The sequence below is a fragment of the Lithobates pipiens genome, unplaced genomic scaffold (assembly GCF_037356315.1).
Source record: "Lithobates pipiens isolate NorthernLeopardFrog02 unplaced genomic scaffold, aLitPip1_a1.2 Scaffold_10, whole genome shotgun sequence".
In the NCBI taxonomy this organism is placed as follows: Eukaryota; Metazoa; Chordata; class Amphibia; order Anura; family Ranidae; genus Lithobates; species Lithobates pipiens.
The window spans coordinates 64,366,502-64,389,843 of record NW_027507686.1 but is presented as its reverse complement, the minus strand read 5'-3'; the positions used below and the strand labels follow the sequence as shown (position 1 = coordinate 64,389,843).

The following is a 23,342-nucleotide window of genomic DNA, read 5'->3' as shown; positions in this document are numbered from 1 at the left end:
TTGTTTTTTCCCAAAGTATATATTTACTCCAGCTTTAACACCTGTACTCTGAAAATAACACACTGTCTGGTTCACCCTAGGCATGGAATCTGCAGGTATCCATGAGACCACCTACAACTCCATCATGAAGTGCGATATTGACATCCGCAAGGACCTTTATGCCAACAATGTGCTCTCTGGTGGTACCACCATGTACCCTGGTATTGCTGACCGTATGCAGAAGGAAATCACAGCCTTGGCTCCCAGCACCATGAAGATTAAGGTAAGCTTACTAAATTTTAAAACACAACTCCCAAACCTGGTGCTGAAGCTACAGGAAAACCACAGTCACAATTCAAAATTCATTCTGGAAAATATACCTTTCCTGCATGCTAGATTGTAGCATAATTAATATATAGTTTAAGAAATCCTAAGGTAATATACAATGCTTTAATAATCCTCCAGGAAAGCAGCTACTACAAGTTTAAATCAGGATCTCTCATTTCCTGGGGCAATAGGGCAGAGGAACACCATTGTAGAAAGCCATTTTTTTCTAAAAACTGACATATTTGTACTTACGCGATTTGTAACTTTGTTATTCTGTATTCTACAGATCATTGCTCCACCTGAACGTAAATACTCTGTCTGGATCGGAGGCTCCATCCTGGCTTCTCTGTCCACCTTCCAACAGATGTGGATCAGCAAGCAAGAGTACGACGAGGCTGGCCCTTCCATTGTGCACAGAAAGTGCTTCTAAATTACCTATTCACTTTTTTCTCCCAAGTCCTTTATATGGTACATGGATACATATAAAAAGAAATGATTCCTACAAATAAACACATTTTGAATAAACCTATTGTTTTAGTGTCCATTAATACTATTCAAACTCTAACCCACATTATTCATAGATAAGGTATGAATTTTTATGCTTGCATTAAAGAAAGCTAAAACTGCACAGTACTAAAGAACATAAATTTTACAATATACAATGGCGTTTTCTAACAGTTTACAATATACATTTACTACAATATAGGCATTTGGGGCACTTAACTGCATATCAAGTAGCTCTCGATATTTAGTTGCCTGTCATTTATAACTTACATTTCAATGAGTATTACTACACACTGGCTTGTGGATTCAAAAGAGAATTTATTTAATAAAAGAACTTGCAAAGGTGCAAGTTAAATGGACGTGCACAAAAGTGCAGTATTGCAACAACACTAAAATTTAAAAAGGGGGAAAAAAAAAAAAAAAAAAATATTCTTTTGTCCATTTAAAATCACAAAAATTCACATGTCCATCAAAAGGTCTGTTCAATGGCAGCAGCCAGCACATTGTCCTGAATGTGAATGAGAGGCATCTCCATACTTTGTCTTGCGGCTCAGAATCTCATAAGTGCAATCATCACTGCAGCACCCCGATACACTGGGAGAGGTCTCATCTATCTCAAACCTGATGGGAAAAGTAAAAAAAAAGGCATAACATTGGGAATAAATATATCTAACATGGGAAGCAATAAATCAGACTTACTGTAAAGCATCTCTGAAGAACTGGTAAGCCCCATGATTGTGTTTAAATACTGTAAGGACCACTTTCTTCATCTGTGTGCTGTGGAGACAGGTAGGAGTAGTGAGGAAAGCTCACAAGAATAAGAAGATAGCTACAAAACAATGGAAGTCTATCTTCCAAGTCACAGGGAAAGGGACCTGTGAACTGTGCACCAGTATGGCAACAGTGTGAAAATGTTATTTTCATACCCGTAAAGAATAAGAGGTAGCCCTCTGAAGTCAAGAACTCATCTTTAATATGACTGCCATCTTTAAATGCTGGCCAAACAGTAATTTTGCAAAAACAAAAAAAACAAACAAAAAAAAAAAACAGCTTCTGACTGCATTGATATACCTAATCCCATATGTGGCCTGCAACAAGTATGTCATTTAGATAATGTTTGATGATAGCATCATTGTTCTAGCTATATGAAATTAGGTTGTCATGTGTATGGCCAGTGTTAGCCTCTGACAGCTGTACTCTGATATCTGCCAAAGCACATGGTTTGTTATTGCAGTAGTATTTTTGTCAATCAAGAAAGTCACAGCATAACAATTAATTTGATTAAAATGAAAGGTTTCAGATTTGTTCCTATGGGCTAGTATACTTTTATTTAAAGGCTCTATCCAGTTAGATTCCACCAACAGCTTCATTCACTTTTCTACATCATTATACATATAAACTGCATTGACAAATATGCATATTTACTGGGTACAAAGCATATATAAAATATTTGAAAAAGACAGTAGAAGACCCTGCTTTTGCAGACTCACAAAAGGTATGCCAAATTAAAGCTTCCCTTTAAACTATGGGTCTCCAAAATTTCTAAATAAAAAGGCCCAGTTTACTGTGCATCAGACTTTAGGGGGGGGGGGGCAGATTGTGGCTGGTGGAAGTAAACAGTCACATCTTTGGTATATGGGGAGGAATAGTGCCCCATCATTTGTGCCAGTGGCAGTAATTAACCTCTATTGTTGGTGACCGTAATAGTGTCCCAAGGGCTGGATTATTTAAAAACAAAAAAGGATTCAACTGTACACAGAATGATTGGGGTCTGAAGGATTGGACCCTGTAGCATGGGTCATCAACATTTGTAACGTTCACACAATATAATGAATAGATATACTAAAACAGGGGTTGACAAATTTGCTTGGAATCTAGGAGCCAGCTAAAAAAGTTAGGAGCCGGGTCCGTGATGGCGATCCGGACCTGTCCCTGGCCTGACATGGAGACAAGTGAGGGGAAGATAGCCCCAAGCCCCCCACCTGTCTCCAAGTCATTGCCCCCCATAGCTCTTAGAGGGACATTTTTTTTTTTTTTTTCAAATGACAATTTTTTTTTTTTAATTGCATTTTAGTGTAAATATGAGATGTGAGGTCTCTCTGACCCCAGATCTCATATACAAGAGGACCTGTCATGCTTTTTTCTATTACAAGGGATTTTTACATTCCTTGTAATAGGAACAAAAGTGACACACATTTTTTTTTTTTTTTTTTTAAAGAACAGTGAAAAAAATAAAAATAAAAGTTAAAATAAAAAAAAAATATTTTAAACGCGCCCTGTCCCGCCAAGCTTGCGTGCAGAAGCGAACGCATATATGAAAGCGGTGTTCAAACCACACATGTGAGGTATCGCTGCGATCGGTAGAGTGAGAGCAATAATTCTAGCCCCAGACCTCCTCTGTAACTTAAAAAGTGCAACCTGTAGAATTTTTTAAATGTCGCCTATGGAGATTTTAAAGGGTAAAAGTTTGTCGCCATTCGATGAGCGGGCGCAATTTTGAAGCATGACATGTTTGGTATCGATTTACTCGACGCAACATTATCTTTCACAATATTAAAAAAAATTGGGCTAACTTTAATGTCTTATTTTTTTTTTTTTTTATTAAATACATTTTCCCCAAAAAAGTGCGCTTGTAAGTCCGCTGTGCAAATACGGTGTGACAAACAGTATTGCAACGACCACCATTTTATTCTCTAGGGTGTTAGAATAAAATATATATATAATTTTTAGGGGTTCTGAGTAAAGGGAAGAAAGATAGGCTGGCAGACAGGGAAAATTAGCATTACATCCATTAGCATTGCTGGTTGTAATTCCAACGGCCACCACAAGAGGGCGCCAGATTACAGAAGGAACCATAGGATCGTAGAAGGCCTCAAAGCCGGGGGCTAAATTACCGGCCGGCGGCGGCGCGGCCCGACGCGATCGCGCCGGGGGGGGCCACGGAGACAGCATACCCCCAGCTGTGCTGCCCCAGGCGCCAGGTCTGGAATTCTAGTCGCAAATGCGACCGGGCGCCCGGGTTTTGTCGAGCCCTGTACTAAAAGCAGGAGGCACAACAGGTACATTGAATACACTCACCTATTTGCCATCAACTGTAAGATTTGGACCAGAAATTTTCCTACTCCTTTCCTGCGGACACAAACTTCTAACTGTACTTCATAACTGAGGGGGGGGTGAAAGAGAGAAACGAATTTAAATCAGGAAAAGCATTGATACTACACAGCTACAAAATAATAATAATAAAATATATAGCAATAAAATACCAAATTGTGATTTACATTGCATTGTTGTACATGCAGAACATGTTTTCTAGCAAGTGAAGCCTAGTACACATGGGCCGATGACAGGCAACATTGGCTGGTTTTATTAAATTCGGCTTGTGTGTATGGCAGCCTGACAGAAGACGGATGAGCATCCTGGACAAACAGCAGCCAATCAGCTCCTGATCAGCCAATGACTAAAGTGCTGATCGGAGTGTTCTGGTGCATCGTACTGTCAGAGCACAACAGCTCAGCAGGGGAGATCGCTGTACTAACGATGGATCGTAAATACAGCCGCTCCGACCTGAGCCGACAGGTTTTTTTTCCCCTCAACACCTGATAGTGTGCATCGGACTTTACAGTGAAAAGGGATGGGTCAAACTAGAACACTGGTTGCAATGCTTAAGCAGCTGTAGAAATATTTTAAGACTTTTTATTTACCCGGATTAAATAAAGTAATTTATTTTGCTCCACCATTGTGAAGACATTTTTAAATAAAATGTACAATTAAAAGTAGAACTATAGGCAAAATGCACCCCCCCCCCCACCTCAATATTTTGGATAAAGTGATGGCTACAAACCCCTGTAAGGTTTATTTTTGCCATCTGTGTCCCATTGGGGAGATTTCCCTTCACTTCCTGCCCCAAAGCCAAACAGGAAGTAAAGGGAAATCCCTTTAAATTAAAAGGGAATTTCTTCTTAGGGGCTCCCCAGGACACCAGAACTAGTGCCCCAGCGGAAAATTTCTCCTTTTCTGGGGACAACCCAAAACTTGGGATTTTTTTTACTTTCACTGATCACGCAGGACAAACAGAGAGGGTAAATCTCCCCAAGGTGGTCACAGACAATAAAAACTGCCACAGGTTCAAATTCACCTCCACTCCATCCAAAAAAAAAAATAAAAAAAAAAAAAAGTTTTGCCTTTAGTTATACTTTAAAATAAAGTTAATTCTGCATTGAACATATTTTTCACAACAGTGCTAGCAAGACAGCAGGTAAACACATAGGGAGAGGGTCCAGAGTGTTTCTTCATGCTAGCATTGCTTGTACATACTAGGACACACAAAATGGTCTATGTGGACAGCTTTACACCGGAAGCCTGCATACTTAGATGTGCCACTTAATCATCAACCACGCTTTCTGCTCTCTGCTCTCCTCCTTACTGCACTGATCGACGATTCTGCGGAGGAGACAAACGGTCACATGATCTCTCCAGTTGATATCAGAGGGAGATCACGGCTCCTGCCGCAGAAGACATCCATTGGAGCTGTAAAGTGGTCGCGAGTCACATGACCGGCCTGAAGACAGCTAAAATTCGGTATTTAGAACACTCGTTTTTCAAAACAACTTCCATAGTGTGCTATGCCAGCCTCTAATAGAGGGGCTGGCATAGTCTTAAAGAAATGCCTTAAAACACTTTAATGCCTATAATTGCCAGAAACCCAGTATTCTGGGACCTTGAACCTAAAATCATGCAAGCCTGCCATCACGCCCATCTGAGTCACAGTGAAAAAAATAGCGCAAGTATACAGTATATCTTAATATGCAGTTATGCATTCCAGTACACATAATAATCTCTAGTTAGGAAGCTATAGATCTGCGCTGTTGAATTAAAACTAACAGAAGTCTAATCAGTGAAATTTTCTTCCAGTAGGGGGTCTGAATCTTAGGTTTGTGCTATAACCCAGATCCTTCACAGCTTCCTCCCCCTCATCTTACAAACACAGCCCTCCCTTTACATCAGTGTCCTCAGTGCCTCTTCACATTACAGCTGCTTCCTTTTACATCATTGTGCCCCCCTTTACGTCATAGCCCCCCCCCCTTTTGTTACCTCACAGCCCTCCCATTTAAAATCAGACCCCCTTCCCCCTCTTTACTTCACAGATCTCCTGCACATCACAGCACCCACCTTTGCTTCAGTGTCCCCCTTAACATCACAGTCCTTCCAGTTACATCACTGAGCTGTGACTACATAATATCTTTTACGATCATCATCCAATGCAAATGAAAGATTCACTTTAAAAAGAGTTGTAAAGGCAGAAGGTTTTTTTTTTTTTTATCTTAAAGCAGTCTATGCGTTAAGGTTTTATTTTTATTTTTTTATCTTGTGTGTGTAGCAGTGTCCCCAGCACCCTCTAATAATTTACTTGAGCAACATTTCTCTCAAGCGATGTCCACAAGTGTCTTGGCCATCCCAGAGACTCCTCCCAATTGGCTGAGACAGCAGCAGTGCCATTGGCTCCCACGGCTGTCAATCAAAATCAGTCAGCCAAGGTCGGGGCTGTGACTAAAAGGCTAAATGGAGCTCTGACTCGGCCTGGGTGTCCCCTGTAGCAGGCTGCTGGCTGAGGGTCCCTTGATAGGAGCAGGAGCCAGGAACAGCAAAGAAGGACCTGAGAAGAAGGGCATCCAGGCTGCTCTGTGCAACACCAAATGCACAGAGGAGGCAAGTATAATAGGTTGGTTAAAAATAACAAACTTCCCACCTGGCCTATGGCACATTCACGGCCGGGAAGTGGTTCTGTTATCCTGGCTCACCACATTGATTATCAGCACTTTTTTTTTTCAAAGATTTGTCTTTAATTTGTTTAGCAAACCATAAATACCCCAGGAGGTGATCAAATGCCAAAAAAGCTCTATTTGTGGGAAGAAAATTATAAAAAAAATGTAGTTTGGGTACAGTGTTGCATGACAGCGCAATTGTCCTTCAAACTGTGACAGCGCTAAAAAGGTGAAAATTGTCCTGGGCAGGAAGGGGCAAAAGTGCCAGGTATTAAAGTGATTAAAAAAAACAAAAACAAAAACAAAAAAAAAAAAAAAAAAAAAACACACCACAAGCCTTTACAATCACTTTAAGGGCCTAATCAACAAATTGCACTGTACAGTACATGGCTTACATGTGTTCTGAATAGTAACTGTATTTACTTCATGGTGGAAGTGCCGGATTTAAACTTCATTTGCTACAACTAACAAACTACAAATGGTGGAAATTTTTTTTAATTTTTTTTTTTTAATGAAACACACAAAGAGCATACCCATTTAAAACTGAAAAGCACCTAAATCAATCCTGTTATTACACAAGAGTTTTAGAAAGTACATACAAATAAGACTGAAAACGCTGCTTGCTGTGCCCACATGCTGCTCTGTTCAGAGACCTTCACCGGAAATCCATAGGGAAACTGGCACTTCTGGGAGTGTCAATCTCCTGCGACCCCCTTCAGCCCTCAGTGGTGCCTCCTTCTGGTATTCAATTCATTGCAGGATATAGTAGTGAAATAAATGTCAGCAGAAACCAAGAAAAAGTTGTAGGAGACACAGAAGATCTTTAAATAGTGTCCATTTTCTCACAGATTTCTACTTAACCACTTCAGGGCACTTTCACCCCCTTCCTGCCCAAGCCATTTTTCAGCTTTCAGCGTGGTCACACTTTGAATGATAATTGCGCGGTCATGCAACACTGTACCCAAACAAAATTAAGACCAAAAAAAAAATATTTAGTTTGTCAGTACATCTTGTAAATAAGTAATTTTTTCGCTTTCATTGATGTGCGCCAATGAGGCTGCACTGATGGGTACCGATTAGGTGGCAGTGATGAGGAGGCACTAATATGCTGCACTTATGGGCACTGGTGGGCAGCATTGAAAGTCAGCACTGACTGGCATCACTAATGGCCACGGATTGCAATTTTTTGTAATCAGGGCACTGATGATCAGTACTCTAAATAACTGTTCTGATGTACCCTGCGAGGAGATGCCACTGATCGGCTTTCCTTGCCACACACTGGGGTTTACTAAAGGCAAAACCACTTTGCACTACAAGTGCACTTGGAAGTGTAGTCACTGTAGATTTTAGGGGAAATAAAAAAAAAAAAAAAAAAAAAAAAACTGCGTTTTTGTTTGTACATGATTGGATGATAAAATCAGCAGAGCTTCCCCCCAGATTTACAGCGACTGCACTTCTAAGTGCACTTGTATTGCAGAGTGGATTTGCCTTTAGTAAATAAACCCCACTGTCAGTGTGAGGCGATTACCGACACTTCCTGTATTTACATGTGACCGGCTGTGATTGATCACATGGTTAGAGAGCCGCTGTGTCAGAGATCGGAGGTCACCCTGAGTTACTAGGACATGGGAGCGGCCGTTCGGGTGCATCGTCATATGACGTCCACACAGAATGAGAGCCGCACCGTCCCTCCATCATTTGATGGTGGGCTGGTGGCAAGTGGTTAAAGTGTAACTAAAAGGAAAACATTTTTCTTCTTCATTTTGGATAGCTAAGGAGAGTTGACCCCGGTCAGTTTTTATGTCACCTGTGACTCATAGGGAGATGTCCCTTCATTTCCTGTCTTATAGCCAAAACAGGAAGTAAGAGAAAAACCCTACAAAATGAGGAGTTCTGGTGATGCACCGGGATTCCGTGTCCCCATTTGAAGATTTCCCCTTTATTACTGTTCTGATGTCAATCTAAAATTTGGGATTTTCTCTTACTTTTTGATTAAAATGGTAAACAGGACAAAGAGAGGATCAATCTTCCTAATGGTGGCACAGACAGCAAAAAATAAATAAAAGCAAAAATCACATATGTTTTAATCCCTCTCCACTGCCTTTACCAGAGCAGTTAAGTAGTTGCATTCCTATTTTGCAGGCAAATTTTCTTTTGAAGCATTTGGGTAATGTCAGAGAAACTAAAACATAAAAAGAGAATACATTTTAACAATAAGGATTACTGCCCCCTCCCAAAAATAAATAAAGTCCACCACAGGCATCATCATCAGGCGACCTTTTCCAAGTGCCACAAACTGTGGTGTCTGAGGTGGCCCTTCCATCTCTCCCCGGGTTTGACGAGCCATTTCACACAGTGTGGTCCGGCTTCTTCCCAAACACCCCCCCCCCCCCCCCCAAATAAAACATCCCCTTATTTCAGATCTATCCCTTAGATTTAGAGCGACTGCACTTCCAAATGCACTTGCAGCACAAAGTGGATTTGCCTTTCGTAAATAACCCTCTGCGTCACTATCTACTTGCTAAACAGATAAAAGGTGAAATGTCAGTGGCCAGTGTCGGCCATTTCACATCATTCCTAGGATGTAAACATCAACATCATGCCATTATCTTAAAGTCATATACATCAGCTACATTCTTACCAATAAAGAACCTCATCTCCACACTCCACATCAAATCTGAAGTGCACAAAGGCAACAGGGGATCCAAGGTCATCTCTTGCAATAAGATACCAGGCACGCTCATCTGTCAGTTCCTCTCGCTTTTCTCTCTCTTTCCATCCCCATTCACTTTGCTCATAGCTGTAATCAGAGACAAAAAAACAAAACAAAAAAAAAAAAAACATTCTCTTTAAATATTGCAACTGTAATATCCTCTTTCAAACCCAGTAAGCATCCATTTCATTAAGATGATAAAGGTCTATCAGAGAGTGCATGAGCGTGTCTGTACAAAATATTGCCTATATAAAACAATTGCTGCATTCAGAAATCAGCATTTCAATATTGTACACCACAGCAGTACAATTCCCGTAAACTGGGAAAACGCTTCCCTTACTATTATACAGTGCCTTGAAAAAGTATTCACACCCCTTGAAATTTTCCACATTTTGTCATGTTACAACCAAAAACGTAAATGTATTTTATTGGGATTTTATGTGATAGACCAACACAAAGTGGCACATATTTGTGAAGTGGAAGGGAAATGTTAAAATGGTTTTCAAATTTTTTACAAATCAATATCGGAAAAGTGTGGGGTGCATTTGTATTCTGCCCCCTTTACTGCGATACCCCTAACTAAAATCTAGTGGAACCAATTGCCTTCAGAAGTCACCCAATTAGTAAATAGAGTCCACCTATGTGTAATTTAATCGCAGTATAAATACAGCTGTTCTGTGAAGCCCTCAAAAGGTTTGTTAGAGAACCTTAGTGAGCATCATGAAGGCCAAGGAACACACCAGACAGGTCAGCGATAAAGTTGGGGAAATTTAAAGCAGGGTTAGGATAAAAAAAATAAAAAAAAAAAAAAAAATAAAATCCATCACCCAAAAATGGAGTATTGCACAACAGCAAACCTACCAAGGGAACTCTGAAGGAGCTGCAGAGACCCACAGCTCAGACTGGAGAATCTGTCCAGTCGTGCACTCCACAAATCAGGCTTTTATGGAAGAGTGGCAAGAAGAAAGCCATAAGAAATTCCATTTGCAGTTTGCGAGAAGCCACGTGGGGGACACAGCAAACATGGTGAAGGTGCTTTGGTCAGATGAGATCAGAATTTAACTTTTTACCCCAAAAGCAAAACGCTATGTGTGGCAGAAAACTAACACTTTACATCACCCTGAACACACCACTTCCACCGTGAAACCACCGTGGTGGTGGCAGCATCATGTTGTTATGGGGATGCTTTTCTTTAGCAGGGACAGGGAAGCTGGGCAGATGGATGGAGCCAAATACAGGGCAATATTAGAAGAAAACCTGTTAGAGTCTGCAAAAGACTTGTCCTGCTGGAAGGTGAAAACATTGCAGCTGTAATTTCAGCAAAAGGTGGTGCTACAAAGTATTGACTCAGAGGGGCTGAATATAAATGCACACCACACTTTTCAGATGATATTAGTAAAAAATGTTGAAAACCATTTTTCATTTTCCTTCTGCTTAACAATTACATGACACCTTGTGTTGGTCCATCACAAAAAAAAATCCCAATAAAAAATACATTTAAGTTTTTGGTTGTAACATGAGAACATGTGGAATATTTCAAGGGGTATGAATACTTTTTCAAGGCACTGTATCTGTGTCAGCTGCTGCCCCCACCACAGAGATCAGCACAAACTGGTGATGAATTAGGCCTTCAAAAAAATGGGAGTTAATGGTCATAATACAAACTCATCACTGCTTAATCTACGGACAGTACAACTGCATGATTAAATTTACAATCTCACACAGAAAACTGATAGATCGTGATGACAATTTGCATATTATTGATTTAATACTTCTGTTTATTTTTCCGAGATACCTACTGTTTATATGTCTTCCCTTTGCCTTTCAGACCTCCTCTCTTAACCAGACCATACACTTATCGAAAAGGCGTTTGGTTCAGCAAAGATCAGCTGAATTCCAATCATTATGTAGAAGTCCCTCTGGACAGAAGTCAAGTGCAAAACTTCTGTCCATCAAGGTAAGGAGTGGGGACATCCATCCTACTGTCCATTAAGGTAAGGAGGGCTTGGGGCACTTCTCCCACTGACCACCAATGTAAAGGGGTTGGGAGATCCTTCTTCTAATGACCAAAGGTAGAACTTGCTGATAAGACCAACGTTCTGTTAATATTTTTAGCTGGAAATGGTTTCCTAAAACAAACTTTGTTCAAAGGATTCCTAGGTAAAAAGGCTGCTCTAGGCAGTTGAGTTTGTTTTACAGAATTTCAGAATTAGACTTTGAAGCTCAAAATCTATGATTGCATCAGGAATGGTAACATGTCTGTATGACCGACAGAAACTATAGCTGGAAAATCTGAACCTAGTGAAATAACAGTGCGATTATTAAACTTACAGCAGCTGCATATTTGTTTTTGTAAGTTCAAATGCCCAGTCGAGAGTCTTCTGGTCCAAATGTGTTACTTTGCTGCATTCAATTGTCAGATTCAACCTGATAGGGTGAAAAACAAGCATGTGTGATGAGGAAAACCAAAGTACAATGTATTCAATAAAGAGCTCCTACTCTCAAGTGCTTTTGTATTGTATACAGGGTTAGTCACCACTTGGATCACTTCTAAACAGGCAGCCTGTATAGAAAAAAAAAAAAAAAAAAAAAAAAAAAGGAGGAACTAATATGGTTACCTTTCCAGCAGCTTGTGTTACAGTAAGGCCTCTTTCACGACCAATCCGTTCAGGTCCGCCTCTCAGTTTTTTTAGGCGAACCTGAACGGATGCTCTATAGACCTCTACGGAGCATCGGATGTCAGTGGCGACATGTCCACTAACATCCGCTCTGATCCGAAAAAGCGTGACGGAGGAAAAACCTACTTTTCCATCTGCAGTTCGTCGTCATCCAATATCCCATAGGGGAGAGCGGCGCTCTGACAGGTCCCTCCCTGCACAGTGTGCAGAGATGGACCTGTCATTTTTCGACGGAGCGATCCCCGCTGAGCAAGCAGATGTCCACGGGGTGGATCATCACTGATCGGTCCTGTGTGAAAGAGCCCTAACTGTCTTCTCAAGTTTTCAAACCTTCAGGTGGGTTGAATACCTGCTAACCCCCAGCTGTGGTTCTTGTGTTCTATATCAGGGATATGCAATTAGAGGACCTCCAGATGTTGCAAAACTACAAGTCCCATCATTCCTCTGCCTCTGGGTGCCATGCTTGTGGCTGTCAGAGTCTTGCTATGCCTCATGGGACTTGTAGTTTTGCAACAGCTGGGAGGTCTGCTAATTGCATATCCCTGTTCTATAGTAACACCTATAATGAGCCTATAGGAGGAACCACAATGTGTAGCAGGAGAGCAGGTATTCTACACACCCAGAAGGGTGTACAAATTGTCTGTGGGAAAGGCAAGTACAGTTGTGCTCATTAGTTTACATACCCTGGCAGAATTTATGATTTCTTGGCCATTTTTCAGAGAATATGAACAACAAAAACATTTCTTTCTCTCATGGTTAATGCTTGGCTGAAACCATGCATCAATTAACTGATTTTACTCTTTAAATCATAAACGGCAAAATAAAATTACCCAAATGACCCTGATCAATATATGAATGATTAAATGTAGGAAAAAAAAAAAAAAAATTAAAAAAAAGTAAATGATTTTGCATAGAGCAAGGAAGGATTGGCACCCCTGTAAGATTTTTTTTTTTGCCATCTGTGTCCCACTGGGGAGATTTTACTTAATTTAAGGTCCCATAGCCAAACAGGAAATGAGAGGACATCCCTGCAAATTAAAGGAATTCCTTGGGGACCCCCACTGGAAGATTTCCCCTCTATTACTGTTCTGGGGACAGCCCAAAATGTGTTTTGTTCCCCCCCCCCCCCACTTGTAACGATAATGGTAAACAGGACAAATAGAGAGGGTGAATCTCCTTAACCACTTGCAGACTGCCCGCCATTGTTATAAGTCAACTGTATAAAGTGGAATATAATTTTTATGGCAGCAGCTAGCTGCTATAACCCTAGTATCCAATTCTTCAGCAGGCAGTTGGCTTTCAGAAAAAAAAAATAAAATAAATAAGTGGTCTCAGCGGCGGAGTCGGTGCAAGATCACTTTTATCTGTGGCGGGAGAGGGGACCCCCCCTCCCGCCATGCACCAGAGGAGGCAATTGGGTCCTTCTCCCTGTGTGGTATGGAGCCGAGTGAGGGGAGGATGGCCCCCACCCGGCCCCATATCATTGCAGGGCGGAATCGATGTCAAAACTCCACTTCCGGCCATAGCTATTAAAATTATATTGCATTTTAGTGTAAATATGAGATCTGAGGTCTATTTGAACCCAGATCCCATATTTAAGAGGCCCTGTCATGCTTTTTTTCTATTTCAAGGGATTGTTTACATTCCCTGTAATAGGACTAAGTGTGGTGCTTTTTTCTCTTTTTTTTTTTTTTTAAAAGAACAGTGTAAAAATAAAGAACAAAAAGTTAAATAAAAAAAAAAAAAAAGAAAATTTTGAAAAACGCACCCCATCCCGCCAAGCTCACGAGCAGAAGCGAACGCATATGCGAGTAGGTGGTAAGTAGCCGGTTACGATAGCAATACCCTAATAGGTTAAAAATCGATCACCGATTATTTAATTAGGTGACCGTGTATTGGTGGTTATCTTGCTTTCTCCCTTTACTCCATATTCCTATTAGTCATTGCATTTGTGAGTAGACCTCCACTAACGCAAAACATGCAACCTGTAGAATTTTTTTAAACATCGCTTATGGAGATTTTTAAGGGTAAAAGTTCGTCGCCATTCCACGAGCAGGCACAATTTTGAAGCATGACCTGTTGGGTATCAATTTACTTGGCATAACATCTTTCACAATATATTAAAAAAATAAATAAAAAATTGGGCTAACTTCACTGTTATTTTTTAAATAAAAACATAACAAGAGCACTTGTAAGACTGCTGTGCAAATACGGTGTGAGAGAAAGTATTGCAATGACCGCCATTTTATTCTCCAGGGTGTCAGAAAAAAAAAATATATAATGTTTGGGGGTTCCAAGTATTTTTCGAACAAAAATACCTGTTTAAAATTTGTAAACACCAAATCTCAAAAGAGAGCTGCTGTTCAGGGGCTGTGGCCTTCAGCAAAATGGCAGCCTCCAGCAAGAAGAAACAGGAGCAACGCTGGAGGCTGCCGTTTTGCTGAAGCCCACAGCCCCTGAACAGCAGTAAATCATAAAGGGGAAATAAAGCCATTGATTTAATGGTTTCAAAAACAGTTACATTCCTAGAATCCGGGGATTGCTAACTGTCACATTTGCATGTGTTTCTCAAACTGTCAAACCATCAAATGGCTGGTCACACCTACAGCGCCACTGCAGTTGCAGGTCAAACAGAAGCAGCTTCCTTGGCTGTAAGGCCGGGGTTCACACTGGAACCAGCTGCGGATCCCACAGGAGTGCTGTACGTCCCTGTTCCTCATGTCAGGGATGAATCTATGCCTGAATTCGGCCATGAAAACAGAGCCAAAGACTCACAGTGCGCTCCGCAGCCGCAACAGAGATATGTGAACTGGCTCCCGCTATGTGAATTGGATGCAGGGAAACCTGCATCTAATTCACATTGGTGTAAAGGATAGGAGGGTTTAATTCCATCTTAAGGCTTTCAGCAGATTGGCCTCTACAAAGTCAGCAGTGCCTAAAAATGGAGGGCAACTGAGCATATGCAGAGCAGGGTGAAACAGTGTATTACTAGATTTTAAACAGTATAGACACTTATTTTTAATATTTTACACAGCTATACACGCAAAAGGTGTCAGCCTGAAGTGATCTAGCAGGACTACATTTTCTGACTAAAGTTCCACTTTAATGGGGAGCAATAAAAACTGAATCCCTCTCAACGCTATTCAAAACATAAAAACCACATAGGTATCAGAACTCTTAACTGAATAGGGCTCTCTCCTATACTACATCATTTGCCAAATGCGTTTTAATCTTACCCATTTCTGTCAAATTTCTTAAAAACTGGGAATGCAGCAAGTGGGTCTCCAAGCTATGGAGAGAAAACGTCAAAGAATTAATAAAAAAAAATTATTTACACACACACACACACGCAACTTAAAAACCTCAGATTCGTATACAGAGATGGCAGTTACCTGGTTGGCAGCTTGCACCTTAGCAAGCACGGCAGCCATGGCTGCCCGCTCCTCTTGGCGCTTTTGCTTCTTCTCTTTCGCTCTTACAGATTTTCGCTAAGACACAAATGAAAAATAGTGTAAACATATCATTTGAAATGAATGATAAAATAAAAATTGTGATAAATAATAGTGTGTTTGAAGTTTATGTAAACCCGTTTACCCATATGTGAAGAAAATAAATATATAAAAATACTGGTCTGTATAGCACAGCATTTCAATTATTGCAAATACCTATGTATTTTCTTCTTTACTGAGGTTGCCTGATCATTTTTCGGTTCCTCCACATTGTACTGTCTGATATGTGGGCACTATGAGACGGGTCCTGCAGATGCTGCAATGTTTTCCCGTCCCTTGCCTGATCTACACAGAGCCAGCAGGTGCTCTTGAGGTCACGTGGATACATATAGAAATAGTATCTTAAAACTTTAGAACTATTTAAATAATGCATATGTTAAAAGGTACATTTAGTGATAAATAGGATGTTTTCACTTTACTTATGGATGCTTACCTTGCAATCCCATAAAAAACATTGCTGCTTTATTTAGTTTTGGATCTGACAGCAAGGCTCCATGGAGGAGCCTCTGTCAATCCTCAGATGAAACCACCCTGCAAGGCATTCGAGAGTGTCATATGGGGCAGTGCTAGCTCAGGGGAAAAGAGGAAGCCATGGCAATAGACCCGTTCCCCAGAGATAAAACAGGAGCATGCTCAGACAGGGTGGCAACGCTGAAGACTGGGGATCGACTTACAAAGTGTTGCCGATCTCAGGAAGGAAGTACTGGCAGGATGAGATATTTACTATAATATCTTTCAAATAAGAGTGTTGAATGTACAAACACGCATGCTTGGAATCAATGCTCGCCAAAACACAAAATTAGCAGCAGGGGCCCTAAGGGTGGCGCTCAAGAACTGAAATTCCTCGTAGTACGTCACTATGCTTGCGTTTGTTGGCCAATCTGAGGGGTGCCCAACCAGTGGCCCATGGAGCCCTCTGATGTTGCGACCTCCTGCTCTGGGATAGAATAGAAAGAATACTGTTATTAAAAGTCAGTTTATTACTAAAATCACGGTGTATATATGGGCATATCTTTTCTGCAGTGGTTACTGGGCTGTTTTCAAACTGATCCACAGGTACAGCGCAGTTTACCTGCAGGTTACCTGCACTGAGCCATAGACTTCTATTATCTGCGAGTTTGGTGAGCTTTCTGAAAGTGCATCAAACCTGCAGAATATAATAGAAGTCTATTGCTAACTGCAGGAAAGCCAAATGTACACTGCATTGCACATGTGGTGAGGGTAAACCGCAGTGCATCAGTGTGAAATCAGCTTTGGACCCCTTTCACACAGTCAGCCCAACAGTCTGACCAATTGGACCCTCCATTCACCTCTAAGTAGTAGACATAAATGGACTTGTGTTTTACTTCCAATACAACCTGCCAAAAAAAAGTATTGTGGGTTGCGTCTGTGTCCGTTCTGCAGATGCAGAGTGGACATGGACATGCCATCCACCCGCTCATTGTGGCCCACGACCGGTTACCAAGTCGCTTAAGTGGCCCTCGCTCTTCAAAAGGTTGGGCACCCCTGGTCTATGCATACCTATGAACAGGAGGGCGTAAACAGACTCTTGTCTGTTTACACCCATCTACCTCTTTGATCAGATGATCAAGTCTGCTAAAGAAAAAAAAACCCACACAGAAGGGGATCCCTCCTCTTCCATTAAGGTGGATTGGAATTGGATCGGAGGTTAGTCCGATGTAAACAAACAGCAGAATCCATTTACTCTCAGCCACCCATAGAGAGAGGTGTCATTGCCTGCTCTGCTCTGATCAGTTTGGAACAGAATAATCCTCATGTGAAGAAGGCGTTATGTGAACCTTTTAACACTCATCTTGATAAGAGGAGAATTCAACTGCACAAAAAAGATGGCGGAAGACTGGCACCCAGAAGAAACCATGGAAAAGATGACGGCATCAGACTGTTTAAGCAGAGGTAAGCATTATGGACGTTAGTTCCACAACATTCGTAGTGGGAACTCTCGTTCCTGCTCGCATTTTTTTTATATTTCTTTTTGGGTGTATTGGAGCGTTTCGGCTCGTCACACATAGGGCAGTCTAGTCACTTGAATGGACTGCCCTATACGTGACAAAGGCCCCAAAACCTTTTTTGGAGCGGAACATTGCAGGTTTTTTTCACCGCTGGTTTGCTACGCAACAAAGCGCATGGTTGCTACCCACTCTTGGGGTGCCATTAACAATTAATGGCACCGCAGATGTGCTGGGCAGTCTCCCAACACAGACAAAGCAAAAACCCATGGTTCCGATTACATCTGTTCACACCACCGCAATGTGGTGACGGGTGAAAATAATATAGCTTGCAGTACTCTTTCAGTGCAGCATTGTGCGACAATTCACCACATCACACCACAGCCAATAGAACTTATAGGCCAAGTTAATCTTTTCTAGAAAATAAAATACAGCCAAGGGGCCCAGGAGATAGTAAAAGACTGAAGCTTTGTCATCCGTTTACCAATTCTATTCTCATACCTGTAGACCATTTGTACCTCTCCAGAAGCCTGGCAGAATAACTCCCAGTTGTCAAATCCCATTTCCTGCCTTGTTGCTAGGGTGTGAAAAATGTTGGGGTGCTCACTCCCAGCATTACAGGAGTGAAAAGCAACAGCTTTCCCATCCTGGCAACAAGGCAGGAAATGGCGTTTGCTACCAGCGGGTTATTCAGCCACATTGCCGGGGAGGCCCAAATGGCCAACAGCTATGACAATAAAATGAATACACATTTTACAAAGCTGCAGTTTTTTTTTAGCTTTTGTTGGGGCCCCTCGATTACTTTTTCTGAAAAAGAAAAAAAAAAAAAAAAAGGGGCAAACTTAGGCCCCTTTCACACTAACGTCCCGTTCAGGCCCGCCTGTCAGTTTTTCAGGCGGACCTGAACGGGTGCTCCATAGAGCTCTATGGAGCGTCGGATGTCAGCGGTGACATGTCCGCTGACATCCGACCCGCTCCGATCCGAAAAAGTGTGACGGAGGAAAAAGCTATTTTTCCATCCGTCTGCGGATCGGATCGGATGACGACGGGCACTGCGGTCCGTCGTCATCCGATCTCCCATAGGGGAGAGCGGCGCTATGACAGGTCCGTCCCTGCACAGTGTGCGGAGACAGACCTGTCATCTCCCTGCTCAGCGGGGATCGGCGGAGTGATCCCCGCTGAGCAAACGGACATCCACGGGGCGGATCAGAACTGATCCGCCCCGTGTGAAAGGACCCTTAGTCGTTAATGAAATGTCAATAACATGGGTTCTAAGGCCAATTTAAAGATAAGGCACCAAGTGAGTTTAATTACCACCTTAATCAGTCACGGAACCTGTTTAATATGGGTTTGGTTTTAGGCCTGATTCACACCTATGCAGGTTGTAGTTTGCATATTCCAGGTGCATTTTGCAAAACACATTTTTGATCCATTAAAGTCCATGGAGCCAAAAACCAGAAAAAAAAAAAAAAAAAAAAAAAAAATTCCTGACCCTTTTAAAATGCATAAATGAGATCCATAGGACACCATGTTAAAGAGGAAGTAAACCCTGATGGGTTTACTTCCTCTTTGATTCCCTGCAAAGGTAAAGCATAATGGACTACTATGCATCGCATAGTAGTCCATTATGTGTCACTTACCTGACACAGGAGCCAGCGAAGTCACCGCTGTCCCCTGTAGTCCGAAGCCTCCATCTTCTTGGTGGGTCTCGCTCCTCCGGCGCTGTCATTCGACAGAGCCACGATGACGTCACTTCCGCGCATGCACACGGGAGCCGACACTCACAGCATATCGCCATTAACTGTGACGCACTCAGTGCGCCTGCACGCCGCTGTCTACGGCGCATGCGCCGTAGACAGCGGTGCCTGTCTTTCAGCAAATATCTCCTAAACCGTGTAGGTTTAGGAGATATTTCTTAGACCTACAGGTAAGCCTTAATCTAGGCTTACATGTAGGTCAAAGTGTGTTGTAAGGGTTTACAACCACTTTAAAATGGACTGTAGTGCATTTCAGCAAAAAAAATAAAAAAATAAAATAAATAGTACAGAAACTACTTTTTGAAATCGGTGTGGTGTCGCAAATGTAGCACCACACCGATTAGGACGGTGCCATTGCCGCAGATTTGATATGTCAAATCATACCAATGTGAACCAGGGCTTAAAGTGATGAGGTGGCCCTAAAGGATACTAGCAGTCTAATACAAATAGTTTTTGGCTGTCAGATTACTCTTTGCACCACATTGTATAAGGCTTCATTCACACAAGCAGATGCTATTTTTTTGTTTTTAAGAAAAGCAGATTTTTGATGGCAGAGCCAACAGCACACCTGTGTCCAATACAAGCCCCAAGTATATGCGTTTAGAGCTCATTCACACACAGAAAAAAAATGCTGCCTTAAGATGTGTACTTCTGTTTTGTTCACATCACTACAGTAATCAATGAGCCCATACATACAGCTTCCAAAAGTGTGCGCTGCGTTTATGCATGCTAAGATCTGGAGATCCGGTGTATGCACATATACATGGGGTACATTATGATTAGGTGCATATTTTACATAGAATTTTCTAGCTCTGCCAGGAAGAACTTTACCTTCATGCAGAAAATAAACGTATGCTGTGTGAATGAGCCCTTCGGCTTGAATAATTATTCCAATTACTTTAGGCGTATATGCATTTACACCCATAAAATTTGCAGACGCAGCTGTGTGTATGGCCTCATTGATTACCATAGGGCTGCATTTAGATGCATACAAGATTATATGCATCTAGTCGCCCATGTGAATGAGCCCTTAAGCAGACCTTGCATCAAAAATTGAATTACCGCTAGGAAGAGCCCCACCCCATGTAAAAACATTAGAAATGAAAAGTAAAAAAAAAAAAAAAAGGGAAGGGGAGGGGGAAGAAAAGTGGGGAAAAAAAAAAAAAAAATATATGTGATTTACCTCACCCCACCCCTTTGCCTAAGCACGAATGACACCTTTATTTTTACCCAATTTCTCTACCCCACCCCCCTATGGTGGGGGCTGTACTAAATAACAGTGCCCTCCAGAGAACAACAATACACAATCTTCTGCGCTCAAATATGGTACCCAAATTGCGAATGGACACTGTTCCAGATATCCTGGGTCCACCAACACAGCTTCAGATCTCAGGTGTTCACTACACCTTGCTGCCTCCTCAGACAGGGGGGGTCCAGAGGCACTACATACAGAAAAACAAAAAGTGGGCGCTCCAGCCTAGTGCATTAACGTAGGACATCATTTACGGATTTAAGTTTAAAATAGGCGATTGCACTCGCAAACAGGCATAAGAATAAAGCTCATCAAAAATATCCAGGGAAAGGAAGACCACAACCACTGTACATGCCTCCAGATGGACTGGGAAGCTACCACAAAAGCCTACATCTTCCCAGTCCATCTGGAGGCAGGTGCAGTGGTTCCAGTTGCTCTTTATCTGGATATTAGTTATAAGCCTTATAATCGGGTACACACGGGCCGAATGTCAAAAAAAAAAAAAAAAAAAAAAAAAAAAGACAGCCAACATTCAGCCTGTGCATATGTCGGTCTGTCCGACAGAAGTCAGCCGGTTTGGCCAGCTTGTGTACGATGCAGGGTGGATGGGGAAAAAGGATTTTTTTATTTTTTAAATAAAATGCTTTTGTAGTAAAATCTATCTAAAGATTGTTTTCTATTTAAGAGACATTATTAATTTAGTTTATTAAAGTGGGGTGCCCCCCCCCCCCAAAAAAAAAATTTAAGTCAGCAGCTACAAATACTGCAGCTGCTGACTTTTAATGACCGGACACTTACCTGTCCCAGGGTCCAGCGATGCGGGGGGAACGAAGCCCCCCCTCACGGTGCCAGCATTCTTACTGTGGGCACCCGGCTGTGGCTTCACAGCCGAGCACCCACTGCATATGCGCGAGCAGTGCCGAGCGCCGTGAAACGCCGCACAGTCATCTGGGACCTGCCACGTGTCCCAGATGACTGTGCGGCGTTTCACCGTGCAGTGCCGAGGGGGAAGCGAGGTCACCAACTCGGGCAATGAAGGAGGCAGATTACGAGAGACCCCCTAGCAACAGGCATTTAAAGGCGAGTAATCCCCCCCCCCCCCCCCCCACCCCAATTTTTTTTTTTTTTTTTTTATGAATTTTAAGCAATTTTTTTTTTGTGGCAGCACCACTTTAAGCATGAAATGGAGCTTAGTTATGTAGCATGAGGCTGTATATTTTGCAATATTTACATGTTTTCATAAACTCATTCAATGAATCCAAGAAGCTGAGATAACATGCACTGCATTGAAGCATTCACACATTTTCACAGTAACCATGAGATAATAACAAAATTCGGGAATATTCCTTTATCCCATTGTTTTGCAAATCTATGTACACCACAAACTGTACGATTTAATTAGTTTGGATATCGCCGTTTTACTAACCTGACAGCTTATTATTCTAAATAGGAAACCTTCATTTTGTTTGCAAATATTAAAGATTCTAACTACCAACAGGAAGAAGTCCTTACATTTAAAGAGCACCTGTCATTTCAGCTTCATCATGGCAGCACCAGTTAATGGGCATCCACTCACCTGCTGCCGCTACATCACCAGCCGTCCCATTAAAGTGAATGGGACTGTCGGTGAGTAAAAAGCGGGTCAGGAGCTGCTACAGGCCAGAGATGTCAGTTGCTCTTTAAAATCGAGTTGATTTAATTCAAGCCTTTCTTAAAGTGATTTAAATCATTAAATTGTGATTTAAATCAAATACACCCTGGTCAGACATGCATGCTGGAAAACCAGCAGCTGGCCAACTCCCGATCAGCGCTCTCAGTCATTGGCACAGAGCGCTAATCAGAGTGTTCTGGTGGGCGTGGGGGGAGATCACTGTACTAACTTTGCATAGTGACTGCAGTGACTCAGACTTTGAAGGTTGAACGGGGGGGGAAGAAAAGCTTGTGCCACAACTGCATTGCGTTTGGGGTGCTATTAGAGAACAACAGCACCGAAAAGGTGAGTTGCAAGTTCAGCAGCGAGCTGGGATTGCAGAAATTCTACCCACAATGCCAAATCCAGAGATGTGAATGGGGTTTTAATGGCAGCACATGCATGAGGTGGGTTTTTTGCACAGTCTTTAACATGCAGATGTTAATTTAGCCTTAAGGGGCCATCCACATACACAGGTGCACTAGGCAGTAGACCCACGTATGCCCAGTGTCTGGCAGTGGACCGGTATATGCCCAGTGTCTGGGCAGTGGACCTGATAATGACCAGCGTCTGGGCAGTGGACCGGCGCATGACCAGCGTCTGGGCAGTGGACCGGCATATGCCCAGTGGCTGGGCATACGCAGGTACACTGCTCACATACAGGTACACAGGGCATACGCAGATCCACTCCCCAGACAGTGAGCATACACAGGTACACAAGGCATACACTAATCCACTGTCCAGACACTGGGCACACGCAGGTCCACTTCCCACACAGAGGCTACAAAGGCCACAGCTAATGAACTTGCAGCCACTCCTGGTATTCTGCCCACACAGGAGGAAGCCAGGCACACAACTTTTAGTTGCTCTCCCTCCCTCTCATATATCCTCCACTCAGGAAAGTTGTACCCCCCCCCCCCAGACCCATTGCCCTCTACCCACTCCACCGGCACCCATCCATTCATCAATCACAGCCCAGCAACTACCCCCGCCCGCCCCGATTCTCTCCATCTACCCAGCCCCTCCCTCCTCCTCACCCCCATGACGTAGCTGATGACATAAGACACTCAGTCCCGGTTCGGTTCGGTGCTGGAGGGGCAGATAGAAAAGCAAGGGGGCAAGTCCTAATGATATCATCACGCACGGTGCCCAGCACGCCCCCTCAGCAGCTCCCCCGACTGATTAGAAAGCGATGGAACGCACG

General features: G+C 42.4%; 2 protein-coding genes across 3 annotated transcripts in view; one reads left to right on the top strand and one right to left on the bottom strand.

The window, feature by feature from the left end:
• Nucleotides 1-831, top strand: part of LOC143931528 (actin, alpha cardiac muscle 1) — a 5,928-nt gene extending 5,097 nt beyond the window's left edge. For both annotated transcript variants that reach the window (XM_077455763.1, XM_077455762.1), the window contains exons 6-7: nt 81-262; nt 593-831. In XM_077455763.1, coding sequence (XP_077311889.1) covers nt 81-262; nt 593-736 — 326 coding nt within the window. In that variant the 3' untranslated portion in view covers nt 737-831. The remainder of the gene's footprint in view (nt 1-80; nt 263-592) is intronic.
• On the bottom strand, nt 80-23,342 carry NAA40 (N-alpha-acetyltransferase 40, NatD catalytic subunit). The gene is made up of 8 exons (XM_077455764.1): nt 23,176-23,342; nt 15,356-15,451; nt 15,200-15,252; nt 11,617-11,712; nt 9,214-9,372; nt 3,889-3,972; nt 1,510-1,587; nt 80-1,431 (listed from the first exon to the last, which is right to left on the bottom strand). Exons 1-8 carry the CDS (start codon nt 23,179-23,181, stop codon nt 1,293-1,295), a joined length of 711 nt encoding a protein of 236 aa, XP_077311890.1. The 5' UTR covers nt 23,182-23,342; the 3' UTR covers nt 80-1,292.